This window comes from Synchiropus splendidus, chromosome 6, assembly GCF_027744825.2.
Source record: "Synchiropus splendidus isolate RoL2022-P1 chromosome 6, RoL_Sspl_1.0, whole genome shotgun sequence".
NCBI lineage: Eukaryota > Metazoa > Chordata > Actinopteri > Syngnathiformes > Callionymidae > Synchiropus > Synchiropus splendidus.
The window spans coordinates 1400161-1413410 of NC_071339.1; the positions used below are offsets into that span (position 1 = coordinate 1400161).

The 13250-nt window shown below is 48.5% G+C and overlaps 2 protein-coding genes across 3 annotated transcripts; both read left to right on the forward strand.

Moving 5' to 3' along the window:
* The first annotated feature begins 1017 nt into the window (after positions 1 to 1017).
* Positions 1018 to 3888, forward strand: LOC128760951 (uncharacterized). Its single transcript, XM_053868738.1, has 4 exons — positions 1018 to 1214; positions 1438 to 1516; positions 1587 to 1642; positions 2451 to 3888. Exons 1-4 carry the CDS (start codon positions 1102 to 1104, stop codon positions 3655 to 3657), a joined length of 1455 nt encoding a protein of 484 aa, XP_053724713.1. The 5' UTR covers positions 1018 to 1101; the 3' UTR covers positions 3658 to 3888.
* A 250-nt stretch (positions 3889 to 4138) lies between these two features.
* Positions 4139 to 9059, forward strand: pdrg1 (p53 and DNA-damage regulated 1). 2 transcript variants are annotated; one of them, XM_053869352.1, is made up of 5 exons: positions 4139 to 4271; positions 4625 to 4700; positions 5064 to 5138; positions 5206 to 5286; positions 6579 to 9059. In XM_053869352.1, exons 1-5 carry the CDS (start codon positions 4194 to 4196, stop codon positions 6659 to 6661), a joined length of 393 nt encoding a protein of 130 aa, XP_053725327.1. In that variant the 5' UTR covers positions 4139 to 4193; the 3' UTR covers positions 6662 to 9059. The 2 variants fall into 2 exon arrangements, with proteins under 2 accessions (XP_053725327.1, XP_053725326.1); XM_053869351.1 differs by lacking the exon at positions 6579 to 9059 and adding an exon at positions 5807 to 6569.
* Positions 9060 to 13250: the final 4191 nt, after the last annotated feature.

Consider the following 13250-nt stretch of genomic DNA (forward strand, 5'->3'; position numbering starts at 1 on the left):
CAGTCCATCGTCAGACAGACAACCACTCAATAATGACCACACACTAAGATCAGCTGGAAACATATTAAAGTATCTTTGTGGTGATTTCCCTCTCCGACGTCCCCGTTTCCCTCCACATGGACGACTGAACCCAGTCACCAGTGCCGGGCCAGCAAAACTCCACCCAAGCCGAGTCCAGCACGGTGACTCCGACACTTTGTTCGGGGTCATAATGCCTCGTATCATTGGTCTGAAACAATGGTGAATGTGTCATTTGTTATATAAAACACCAAAAAAAATGATAAAAACGAACATTCGTTGAACAATAATCCACTCTTCCTTATTGTGTCTCAACATTTGTGGAAAAATAAAACAAAATATTTTAGGTATTCTGCGAAAATATACACTTCATTTCACATGTTTTTATCACACCATCTTACAGACATTTAAGATGGGCAGGAATGTGATCTATCCTTTGCTTCAATATAATTTCAAAAGCTCGAAACAAAAAGTTGCATTGTAACCAAGATTGTGCGCGTCTATTTAAGCAGTTACGGTAAAGACGCTGACGCGCTGTCGTGGCTGTTGTGAGTCTCTGGGGCCCTGAAGACGATGTGCCCCGAATAACATTGTGTTTTTACTCAGATTCAGCGTATAAAGTCTTCACCTGTGAGATAACCATCTAATGCTTGTTAACGAATAATTACATGAATAATTCCAACAACTTTAGAAGATGACTGAATGCTCTACGAGTTTGGTGAGTTTTACTGGACATTCTTGGAAAAAATGTATAAACGGTATTATTATTATTATTATTATTATTTTATGTGTATGAAAACGTCCTCTTGATTCCTTGTATTGTACATGGCATAAGAAGCGTAACGTGTTATTGAAGTCTTTAAAAACTACTGACCACATGTTAATATGAATGAATGTTTTATTCGACAGCCTGAAAGCAGGAAATGGCGACAAGTGTGGTGGAAGAGCCGGTCGTGTGCCGCCCCCTGCTGGCCGCGCGTCACAGCTGCCTCCCTCCAAACAAGAGGGCGTGTCGTGCATCGCGGCGTCTAGGCTCGCGAGCGCCGCGTCCGCGTCTCAGCCCACTGGCCGCCTCTCCTTGGCATGGGAAGCCTTCTGCACGAGCGCCAGTGCGTGGAGAGACTGAGCGTGTGGCCCGGGGAAGCGTGGAGCCCCGCGGAGGCGCCGTGGAGCTGCAGCAGGCCTGATGGCGCCAGGTAGCGTCACGGCACCGCGCTCTGACCGCGAATACACGGCTCTGATCACACGAGATCGTTTTTCTCTTAAAGATAATGACGTCCTTCATCCGTGAATGCAACAGCCAGATATTCGTGACATGTCTTTGTCTGTGTTGATAAACCCCGCGCTGCTGCCGCCACTCGATGTGCGCATGCGCGCGCCTGTCTGCGTGGAGCGTTAACACCCGATTGTTCACCCCAGAGTCAAGATGGGAAGGAGGCAGCGGAGGTTGGCCCCGGCCCCCTGCACGCCCGCAGGTCAAGAGACCCAGCAGACCAGAGTGAGAGCCACTCGCCGCTCAACCGTCTGTGCAGTTGTCCATCTATCATGTCTCTGTTCTTCTGCTGCAGAAGCTTCAATACAGAAGAAGGCAGAAGTCTGGCGCCACCTCAAGTCTTCAGCCAAGGTAAGAAGTGTTGGGAATACACCTCCCATGTGCCTCCGCGCGTCCGTTCACTCGTGAGAATGAAGAATCCAACAAGTTATGTCCAAGATTCATTCCCTGACAGAGGAGTCTAATACAAAAGCAGAATTCTGGCTCAGCAACTACGCCCGACTTCACTTTAGCAGAAGTCCGGTAGAGCGACAAAGAACTGTCTGAGGTCTTGACCCTTTATACACAAAAGTTTCTCCACGTGGGCTCCATCCTCGTCCCACTGGTCCTCTGCTGTTGACGCCAGTCCTGGTCGCTGGCTCCCTCGTAACCATGGCAACGAACACAAGGCCTGCACCTCTGTTCCAGACCCAGGTGTCTCTTATCAGGAGCAGCTCCTTCCAGCTCTGCAGAAGATAGTACTTCCCAGCCTCCTCCGTCTGACCTTGGACCCTCCGTTGAGTTCCAATGATTGTTCCTCCAGTGTGGTTCACTCCTGTCTTTGGACTCCACCTGCAACTTCAACTTCTCCCACACCCTCAGCCACACTGCCTCACTCGACATTCCTGCATCTGTAAATAACTGCTTTAGTAGCAGCACAAACAATGAATAATATTCATATTGTATAATAAATGCACTGTTCCCATTAGAAGCAATGAAGTAACAAGAATGAAACTTTATAGATATTGTACCCCTGTTCTTCTGCTTTGCTTTGCTTTGTTTTGTTTTGCACTGTAAAAAAATATTTTACTTTATCACTCACTGCATTTATTATAGTTTTCCCCAGAAAAGTCAGTCTTGCTTTGTTCACACTGACTCACAGTAACTCTTCCATTTCCAGTGGCTCTCAGGTAACCAGCGAGTCGAAGCCTCAGCTGCCGTCACTGCCGGGCGATGAGAGGCCGGGTAAAGGGGTCGGCAGATGCCAGGCTCAGCGGCGCCACCACCTGAGCACCGGAGGGTGCCGACACACAGCAGCCTTTCCCTGCCACCGGCGCCTTGACTCCAGTCCAGATCTTCCCCCCGAGGCTGCGGACGGCGACAGTGACACAGACTTGTCTGAGTCCGAGAGAGGCTGGGCCCTTCCCTGCGGCACGGATCCTCCTGCGCTCAACCTGCGGCCAGAGGTCATCCAGGTCTCTGAGGGTCCTTCTGTCAGTGTCAAGGCCAGACTGACTAACAGTGGCTCAGACTTCCCAGACTTCCTCCCGCCTCCATTCAATTCCTGGAGCCTCAGTCAGCTGGCTCTCTTCTACAACATGGAAGGCAGAGGGGCCCCGCGTCCCCGACCCGTCGGCGCCCTGGAACGCTACTTGGAGAAACTGCTGCAGCTGGAGTGGTATCAGATCCAGAGCGTCCAGGAGGAGTCTGGAAAGTCCACCGTGGCCAGTGCGGCCAGCTGCCAGCGCTCAGTGTCGACCCGCCTCAGCGCTCCCAAGTGCATCCTGCAGTGCCAGCGGGCCCTGGCCCTCAGCTTCCTGTCGTCCCTGGCCAACCACAGCGCCTTGCTCTCTGGCTGCGCCTGCACCCAGTGTCGGCTCCGCTACACCAGCGCCTGCGGGAGGTCGTGTTGCCGCGCCTCCGTGTCGCGTCAGTCCAGGCTGAGCCCCCTGCGTTCAGCCGGGGAGGGACGTGTTTTACCGAAGAGGAGCTACAGCGAGAGCCGGGTGCACGCTCCAGGCTGGGCGCCGTCCTGCAGGTCGCCGCGGCGGAGCAGCCCAGTCAGGGCCAACACCCATCTGAAGAGGATGCAAGCCTCAGGAAACATGCGCAATCCTGCTGCGCACCTCGACTCTGAAGCCGCCGCCTGTGACCCCAGGGTCAGGGCCGGACCCTGCGGTCGACGCAGCGGCTCGGAGCAAAGGAAACGCGACGCGGACAGGAAGGCCTCGGAAACGCGACGCAGCAAGTCTGAGTGTTGGAGAAGCGCCGGGAAGCTCCGGCACGAGGACATCAAACCTGATGCTGTGACTGCCATCATGGACAACCTGCCTGTGTCCAAGTTCTCCACAGCAAACAGAGTAAAACAGGTGGAATTTGTCACATGACTGACATCAGTGGAACATCACGTGATGAATGTACGTCGACCTCGGAGCCAGACCTCATTGTCATTGGTGCTAAAATATCAAATAAATTCTCCTGTTCCAACCAAACTTTCAACTGTGATGGAGGAAAAGTTGACGTGACCTTGACATGAACTTGATCTTCATGGTGCATTTATCGGGCGTCATGGAAGATGTTCACGTGTCACAACTTCAATCAAGGTTTATCAAGTGTCAAGGTGTCCAACTGTGGGTAGGTTGCATGGGGAAGCCTTATGACATGTATTTTTTTCCTTTGAAATGATTCCCATGTCTGGGAATAGACGCCACTTTATCTTCCTTAACAACTTACATCACAATAACACACAATCTAATAGTAATAATAATAAATGCTCGTATATAGTATGCAGTTTCATTTCAGTAACCGAAAACCTTTTTACTTTTCTTTTAACGTGTCGTCCACTTATATAGTGAGAAGACGAGGAACCTTTCTTCCGGCTTGTGTTTCACTACGGACGTATTTTCCTGGCGGCACCAGAGTCATGGATCCGCAGCGGGTGCTGCAGTATCTCGCGGAGGTCGAGGAGGCAGCTGAGGATGTTCTTGCTTCCAAGCAACAGGTATGAACCGATGGTGTAAAAGCAACGATAACAATGTCTTCAGCTTTCGCTTTGAAGCGATAGCTCGTGCTGTGGAGGACAGTTATGTCGCCGTTAGCCGCTAAGCTAAGAGCAACGCATCGCATTTGTAAATAATGATGGAGAATTAACCGTCACGTTGGAAACGAATCTCTCTTATAGGACCTATAGGTTAAATGATGTAATAGATCTGCGGTTATTTTAAACGTGTTTACATGTACGTTCAAACCAGAAGTAGCAACTGTTCACGAAGTGGTATCTGAGTGGGTCATGATACTGAAGTTCGAGTTACAAAACATCACAGTGTTCAAATAGCTTGAACCTTTCCTTCACAGATCGTGGATCTTGACACCAAACGGAATCGTAATAGAGAGGCTCTGAGTGCACTGAGGAACGAGTTGTCCGATGCAGGTGAGTGGTGGTAAAACGACAGAACCCGGACAAACTGTCCAACTTTTCTCACACACACACACACACACACACACACACACTCTGGAGGATGGGTCTGAAATAGGAATGCAGCGGTATAAATATGTCATAACACGGATATTGTGTCCAAAATGATCATGAATATTGTTGTTGTTGTTGCGGTTTTGTTGCAATGTGATCAAATGTTCACACAGTTTTGGTTCAACTGGTCTGTCGTCTCAGTCTTATGGTTCTGTCTCGGTGACATTCAAAGGTCTGATCTTAAATTCTAGCATTTAAAATGTGTGGTCATGACCTGGGCTCTGGTCTCAGAACTCTTCAACTATCTTCTGTCTACATCCACAGAAAACGTCAAAGTGTGTTTGGGAAACATGTTCATCAAATTCCCCAAATCGAAAACCAAAGAGTTTATAGAGAAAGGTAAGTCTCCCTTTCTGAGATGCACATTGTTTTCGTGACGGTCACGGTAAAATGTCCCCATCTGCAGACCAGGAACAGCTGGACAAAGAGATTCATGAACTTCGTAAAGGACTGAAAGTGAAAGTCAATCGCCTAAACGAGATCCAAGGTATGTGCTCTTCTCCCCCAGTCCTCAGTCCTCGGCACGAGTGCGCGCTCTCTTTCTCTCGCTGTCCTGGGGGTTCAACCCGAGGAGCACCACGAAGTAGCAGTCAAGTAGTAGAAGTTGCTGAGCGAAGATATTCTCTGTTGCAGTTAGTGTAACATACCATTTATATAACATCAGTGCTTCATATCGAAAAAAGTAAAAAATATCAGGCGAAATAATACACAATGTTTTCCAGATGTGGAACCATTGATGACTAAGATAAGGTTCAGTTTTTGAACTATATTGAAACATTATATTGCAGAGTCCATATGTTTGTCACTGGCACATGTGGCATCCAGCATCAAAGTTGCAGTTTTCCTTGTCACAATGACACTGGAAGTGCTTTGTTGAGTGATTGTGAATAAAAGAAGAAGAAAAACACAGCATAAGTTGAGTTAAGAAGAATATTTTCATGTGAAACACTGAACTAACAAACTTAAATCCTGTGTCTCCTCCTGCTCCACTGCTCCCACTGATGCAGCTAGGATGAGAACAACAACAACAACAACAACAACAAACATGGAGGTTTTTCACTCCACAATGTCCAGGGTTTCCACCACTCTGGATGGACTTGAGATTCTGATACAAATATTCTCCAGACACGAAAAGAGCTTCAGTTGAACTCAGGTGATATAAAGACTTGAATAGAGCCACCATGGTGAAGAAATGCTGTGTGGCGAGGTGCAGATGTGTCTCTGAAATAAACCGGTTTCTTGCTCTTTGAATACCTTTTAAAACAAATCCCACCAGGAATTGTATTCAGGGGGAAAACCAGGACATCTGCCCTCCAGCAATTCTTCTTTGATGTTTATGTAACATGCAAATGCTGGGAGATACGGCACCAAAGTGTTTGTGCATATTCTCAAGCTGAAATCGTAAGAAGAAGTAAAGTGTTGCGGTCGCTAAATCTGGAAACAATCGTGTGTTATAAGTCCCTTCTTTGAAATGGGATCGCAGCTCACCTCGCTCAAACCTAGAAGCAAACCAACTGAATCGCGAAATGTGAAAGATGTCAGTCAGTATTTCCGTGGTCTTGCTCGGCGGTTCGCGCTTCGTGTTTTCTCTTTCTGTTGTCCAACACTGTCGACGGGAAACTTGCCGCCACATTTATTCATCACTCAGCAAGTCACTCAAGGAAACGCAGAGGTGGTGAGTGATTCAGAATGTCTCCCCACAGTTTGCTCGGCGGAACGTGGCGACACCCAGCACTCGTGGTAAACCACTTTAAAAAGAGGGTTTTTCTTTGCTTCCAGGGAAGCCCGAGCTGCGGGGCTACAATCTGTCACCTCTGTCCTCGGAAGAACTCAGCGCTGTCAACAGTCTTCTCAACAGATAAAACACAGACCACGTCTGACGGGCAGTTGTTCTCTCAGTCTGGACACTGAATGAGTAGTGGAGACGTCGTGGTCGTCTGATCCGTAAAAGTTAGCGGTTGAGTGACAAGAGAGCGGCAGTCTGGGATCCAGATGTGGCTCTTTGTCCTCACGCCTGTGCAGTGACTGCTGCCTGGTCCAGTCACTTGACCCAGCGTCTCTGGGTTCTTCATCAGGCCCTTGATTTTCAACCCTCACCTGTGTGCGCTCTCTTGGTCCCAGTAAAAATCCCATGTCTGTTTGCAGAACATTGATTTTCTTGATCTCTGTCTCAGAACAATAGTTCATCTGACTCTTTGCTGCACTGTGAACGGAAGCAGACACAAGACATCCCACCATCTGAGCAGAAGTGACAACTAACAACTTCATTATTTTACACAAACGGCTATTTAAATATCTGTACAGTGAAATATCTAGTGGGCAAACGAAAAGACAAGAAACTCCAAACCCTAAACTCAACATAAATGCCATTCCTATGCTACTATAACACATGGAGAAAATAGGAACAAATGTAATGAGAGCATCAAGCTTGAACTATGTCTGACTATATCTGGTTTTGTTTCATTTAAAGATTCTCAACTGAAGATGTAAACGTCTTTGTTTCTATTGGGAAGCGTTGGATGGTTGACACTTGGAAACAAGATACAAAAGATCTTTATTACTAGGCTGTTTTTCCACAATGTTTTTAAGGGACGAAATAATGTGAAATTGCATTTTTGTAACAAAGAAAACTGGCACATAGAGAGGTAAGGAAGACCTAAAACCTTTTTTAATATAATTCATATCATAATAAATAGGGAAAAAGCACAGTTTATTTCAGGCTTTGCTCCGACTTTGTGAGGGTGAATTGCAGGGTTGCATTTGGCTCAGGTCTTTCAAATACAAGAGTGGCTTAGACATAATTTCCCTTGGGATTAATAACGTTTTCTGATTCTGAAACCAGCGTTTCTGAACATTTATGATCTGTGGGCCTCGCCTTTCCCAGAACAAGTAACAGAACTGAGTCATGACTCTGGATTTCATTTGTGATCAATAACCATATTTAATCTACTTATAAAACCGTGTGAAATTACGTAAAACCATGGGATCATCACAAAGATACTGATTTGTCATGGAAAAGTCCAACCAGCAGCAGAAGCAGGTGCAGGTCATGTTCAGCACACTTACCAAAGTTTGTTGTGAAAATTGGAAAAACTGAATACAATTCTGACTAAAATGAATATAATAAAACCATGTCTAAATATCAGAAAATAAAAATAGGATATTTTATTTTAGCTCTATCGAAGATGTAGTAAGCGCAATTCACTACAGGCACCATGCGTGACTCATGTATTAAAACTGGCGACCCTCGAGATTTGGCCCCGGCCCTGTGCTTAAGAATCACTGGTTTCATGCATAGCTTTACGGTGTTTCCATTGTTTTGTCCAACCCCTGGACATTAATGTCAATACCCAAGCTGCCAAGCGATGTGTACTAAACGGCCACAAGGTGGAGCTATAGCCGAAGCAAATGCGGCGTGTACTCCCGTCTGCGCACACGCGTTGGTAGCTCTGTCCTTGTGAGGACCGCTCATGGCCATCTCCCTTTCCCCAGCCTCTCCTCCCAAACCTAACCGTCCAAAACACATGGCTGACCTGAACCATGTGCGGATCATGATATGATCGTGTTCATCAAGTTATCTGCTGTTGAATAAAGTGTTGTATCATGCTTGGTCTCGAGAAAGATTGACTCCAACAGACACTGAGATCATGGGTGAGGTCACCTCAGTTCGATCCAGCATAAGACGCGTGTGTGTGATAAGATAGTGCGGGAAAGATGCCTGGATGGAAGAGCGAGTCATGAAAGGCAGGAACCACCAGGTACATCCAACCCAGAACCGGTCCTGAGTTGAGCCTGAGTTTGTGGGGACAAACATCTGCCTTCCCCCAAGTGAAGGAACCTCTGGGACAGCGATGGGTGAGGAGGAGGAGGGATGATGGAGCCAGGCAGAGATGGGACCAGCCAGTCAGAGGAGAGGACCGGATCATCTGCTCACAGCTTCTCGCCCTAAAGAAGCCCAGGAAACGGGATCAGGAATGTGGCACCATGGCAACCGGGACCCCATGAGACCAGGACCAGTCCGTGGAGACTGCACCTCAAGATGAAGTGCAGTGTGTGACAAAAGGGTCAGAGCCAGAGATGGTCTTGGTCTCAGTCTCCACCACTGGAGCCGAGGCTGAGTCAGGCTCAGGGTCGTAAGACTCCTCTGTCGAGGAAGACCTTCTTCTCAAGTTGTGGGTTTTTGGTCGTCACTCTCACGAGTGAAGGAACACGCGGAAGATACATGAAAGGTGTATGTTCCTACCACCGGGACCAGGACAGCTGGGCATCGGAAGTGTCTTATTTGATAAACACCTGTGGAACACCTGAAACACCTCTGAGAGTGACATCATGGGGAAGTCCAAATAATTCAGCTGGGTCCACTGTGCCAGGAGGAAGCCAGCGCCACCAGCTCAACCCTCCACCTGGCTCCATCTCCTGCGGTCTGACGGAGCGAACGCACGCACCGCCTGACACAGCGTGAGAGCGTCATAACTCTGACCGGTCAGTCTCCGAGGGTCGGAGGGCGAGGGCCGCTTCACTTCTGCGTCACGTTTTCTGTTTGTCTCTGATTTACTTCTCCTGTCTCCATAAGTCTCTTCTGAATTTGACATGGGCACATAAATAAATGACGTGAAACAGCGGCGCACTCGTGTGAAAAATATGGCGGCAACCAAGGCGAATAGAGCGGTGTTCAGTGCAGGACTCAGGACCTGGTGACCATGATGAGAGCTGCAGGTGGCAGATCTTTACTGACAGCATGAGGAGTGTGTTGACCGTTTCCCCTCCTCCTCCTCCAGAGGACACATTCCAGACAACAACAGTCATTACGTGAGCAACACAAGTGAATTATGGACCTGGAATCTGAACTTGAACTTAGGTGTGTGTGTGTGTGTGTGTGTGTGTGTGTGTGTGTGTGTGTGTGTGTGTGTGTGTGTGTGTGTGTGTGTGTGACATCAATCTCATGCGAGTGATCTGTCAATCCTTGTGACATGAATCACTAAACCTGAGGCTGCAGACTCCAGGTGATGACTGATGCATGTGTGTGTGTGCCAGCCTTGTTGTGAGGACCTTTTGCTGGACCACACAAGTTTAAGCCTGAATTTGAGGATGAAGATGTCAAAATAACTGGGTGATTCTAACTGGGCTCCAGTCCGGTTCAGACTCCTGGTTCAAGTTAGGTTCAGGGAGAGAGGCTGGGGAAAGGGTGACGGCCATGAGAGGTCCCCACAAAACACAAGAACATAGAGTGTGTACGTGTGTGTTTAAGCATATCTATCCAGGTTCAATTCTTGATAAAACACCATCCTTTTGAGGACAGTATGTCTTTGTGGGGACATTCGGCTGGACCCCACAAATCCAAGCTTAAATTTGAGGGTGAAAACCTCAAAATAACTGGGCTCCAGTCTGGTTCAGAGTCCTGGGTCATGTGTTTTGCCATGTGTTTAGAGGGAGAGTCTGGGGAAAGGGTGATGGCAGTGAGAGGTCCTCACAAGGATAGAAATGCAAACCTGTGTGTTTGTGTGTTCAAGCAAATCTAGCCTAATGAGGTCCAATTTGGGGGAAAACACCACCATGTGATGCCCTCAACCGTTTGAGAGGACCTTTTGCCGGACCCCACAAGTTCAAGCTTCAATTGGAGGGTTAAAATATCTGCGTGATTCTAACAAAAAACAACTTCTCAGACTCCCAGAAGACTGAGGTGAGCAGCTTCAGCTGCAGGAGACTGGTGCTGGGGAACAGGAGCGCAGAGGTCCGGGACTGGAGGTGTGTGCGGGGTTTGATACCTCAGGTGTTTTCTCCTTTATTAGGCTGATCAACACCTGACGTTACTGACAGACAGAGTTGCTTCAGTGAATCACGCTGCGCTCTACAGTCACTGTTCTCACTGCTGTGATCTGCAGCTGTCACTGCATGAGGAGCACAGTGAGGAGGGAAGAGCGACTGAAGATCACCAGACCATTCATGGATCATCTCTGACGTCTGGATCTGGACTTCACTGACTGAAACCTTCTCCATCCTCAGTCATCTCTCTCACTGTGCTCAAGGTGTCGTGAGAGCAGCGTGGACCAATCCAGACGCTCCGTATTACGCAGCTTCTTTCTGCTGTTTCCTTGTAAAACAAACATGACGAGACTCTTTCATGTTTAGTTTTGGCGGTGAAACGCCACATTCTGTTCATATCTGAGGTGAGGACGACTCGTTGAGCTAAGAAGTGACAGAGAGATAAGGAGGTCAAGGCGATGGTGGTGAACAGGTTGTCGCGCGACTTCCTTGAGACCTGCTTCATCGTGGGTCACAAACCAGATATTTTGTGCAGAGCGCCCCCAGCTGAGGAGGAAAACAGGGACATGGCCTGAGGTGGAGGCTGCACAGCAGGGGGCGCATCGGACTGAGCTCACCCGAGACAGAACCCTCAGTGTGAAAAGCCCCTCGCATGCATCGACGCATCTCTACGTAAAGCTTCAGTTCACCACCACTTAGTCCTGTCCAGGGTCCCGTGGGAGGAAACCAGAGTACCCGGAGACAACCCCCGCAGAACATGCAAACTCCACCTGGAAAGGTCCAGAGCGGGATTCAAACCCTAAACCTTGTAGCTGAGAGGCAGCAGTGCTAACCACTGCTCCACTGTGCTGCCGTCACTTGAGTTACAGTCGAGCCACATGTGATGTGTAGAAGTCCCATTTTTTGTTTTGATTTGAAAAAGTCACTCTGCTGCTGCTGTTCCAGTGTTTCACATTCTGAGGGAAACTTTTTTTGTTGTTGTGAGGAAGTACAGTAGCACTCCAGTTCTGATCCCAGTGATCTTTATCTGGAGCCAACATCAGGTCAAATTCCATGGATCATGATCTAATACCTGCAAAGTGGCGCTCAGGGGCACCGCGGATCATGAGGAACAGAATGTGCCGGCACTCCGGATCTCCCTGGCCTTCTTTCGTGAGGAACCTCTGAGGTGATCGGTTGGAGTCGGGACTGTAAAACCCGATGAACCCGTGATCTTCAATGAGGGGAACATGCGTTTCCTGAGCAGCTGCGCGTCGTGTTAACTGCTCTCACTGAGGAAACTCAGGTGCGAGTGGAGGGACTCGACGGGTTGGTCCTGACTGAGGTCACACAAACCTCCGTCCTGGATGCTGCGGCCTCATGTTGCAGCAGGTTTTTCCCAACATAGCAATGAAAGTTGCTCTGCTGCCCTCGCGACCCGGCAACAGATACGCGCTTGAGGATGGATATTTTAACATTTTTTAAAAAATGATTCAGTAATTTGATCTGTTGAATGTGTACTTACGTCCTGGTCTTATGGTCTACATTTAATATTTAAATGATCATTGAAGTTATAATATTATTCAGCCAAGGCATCATTCTTACCAAAACAAAGCAATATGCTCTCAATACCTCCATCTGCGTGTGTTTAGCATCCAGTAGCCTGAAGCACAACGTCCAGTCAAATACTTTCTCTCAGTCATGAAATCCGTCCAGCGAGGCGTGGCTCAGCGCGTGTCCACAGCAACACTTCTGTCATGTCTTGATGGCTCGTGACGTGTCAGGCAGCAACAGCAGAGCACAGAGAGGCCAGCGTTTCTCCGTGTCTGTATTGCGTCAGGACGCATGGAGTCACGTGACGTGAGACCTTCCATGCCATTTTCTCCCGCCTCAGTCAGTGATGTTACGGACCTTCAACCGACTTCCACAGTCATGACCACACCTTCTGACTCGACAAGCTTCTCGGGAAACTTTGCTAAATCTCAATGCTTCAAGCTCATTTTATGAAACTACATGACTTGGATCAGATCGTTTTTTTTGGGAGCAGGACCTCTTTTTGGTCCTGCTCTCATTCATTTTCACTGGGAAAGTTTTGACCATTATCCTGGAAAATCTTGGGAATTCTGGGACCTGGATCCGAAGAAAGTACGATTCCTGGTCGGGCTGCATGTTTTGGCTGTGGAACGGTGTCACTAGCATGAAAACTCTGGGAGGAGTAGCCACGCAAAAGACACGGCGGGAACCGAATGATAACGCGAAAGAAAATGGCCGACACGAAGGACAATACTAAAAGAGCTGAGGGTCTAGAAACACCTCTCCACGTGCCTGACGATTGGGGACAGGCATGTTGTGAGATCAAGTCCTTTGGTCTCCTGGACATCTCTCCACACTTCATCTTCCCACTTGGTTTCAAGTCAGCTCCGAAGCTCCCTGGGTTTGAAGGGGTCATGTGATCAAGTGGTGAACGGCCAGTGAGGAGGAGTGGGACACACCACACTGAGCCCAGTGTCGGGGGAGAGATGGGACACAGCCTGAGTCTAAACCAGCAGGCGATGATGGCATGACACGAGTTCCTGTGGAAATGAAGCGGGAGGCTCGGTGTGCGTGATGCACCAGCTTCTTCAGCCAGCGCTCGTGAGGCCTCCTCGCCGCCTGCACTCGACTGAAGCCGTTTTAATTGGAAGGAAGCGGCGGATAACACGCGGCCCA

Coding starts and splice junctions, on each gene's coding strand:
- LOC128760951 (XM_053868738.1), top strand. CDS start 1,102: ATGGGAAGCCTTCTGCACGAGCGCCAGTGCGTGGAGAGACTGAGCGTG. Junction 1,517..1,586: donor AAGAGACCCAGCAGACCAGA/GTGAGAGCCACT, acceptor CTTCTGCTGCAG/AAGCTTCAATACAGAAGAAG. Junction 1,643..2,450: donor ACCTCAAGTCTTCAGCCAAG/GTAAGAAGTGTT, acceptor TTCCATTTCCAG/TGGCTCTCAGGTAACCAGCG.
- pdrg1 (XM_053869351.1), top strand. CDS start 4,194: ATGGATCCGCAGCGGGTGCTGCAGTATCTCGCGGAGGTCGAGGAGGCA. Junction 5,139..5,205: donor CAAAGAGTTTATAGAGAAAG/GTAAGTCTCCCT, acceptor CCCCATCTGCAG/ACCAGGAACAGCTGGACAAA. Junction 5,287..5,806: donor TCGCCTAAACGAGATCCAAG/GTATGTGCTCTT, acceptor CCACTGATGCAG/CTAGGATGAGAACAACAACA.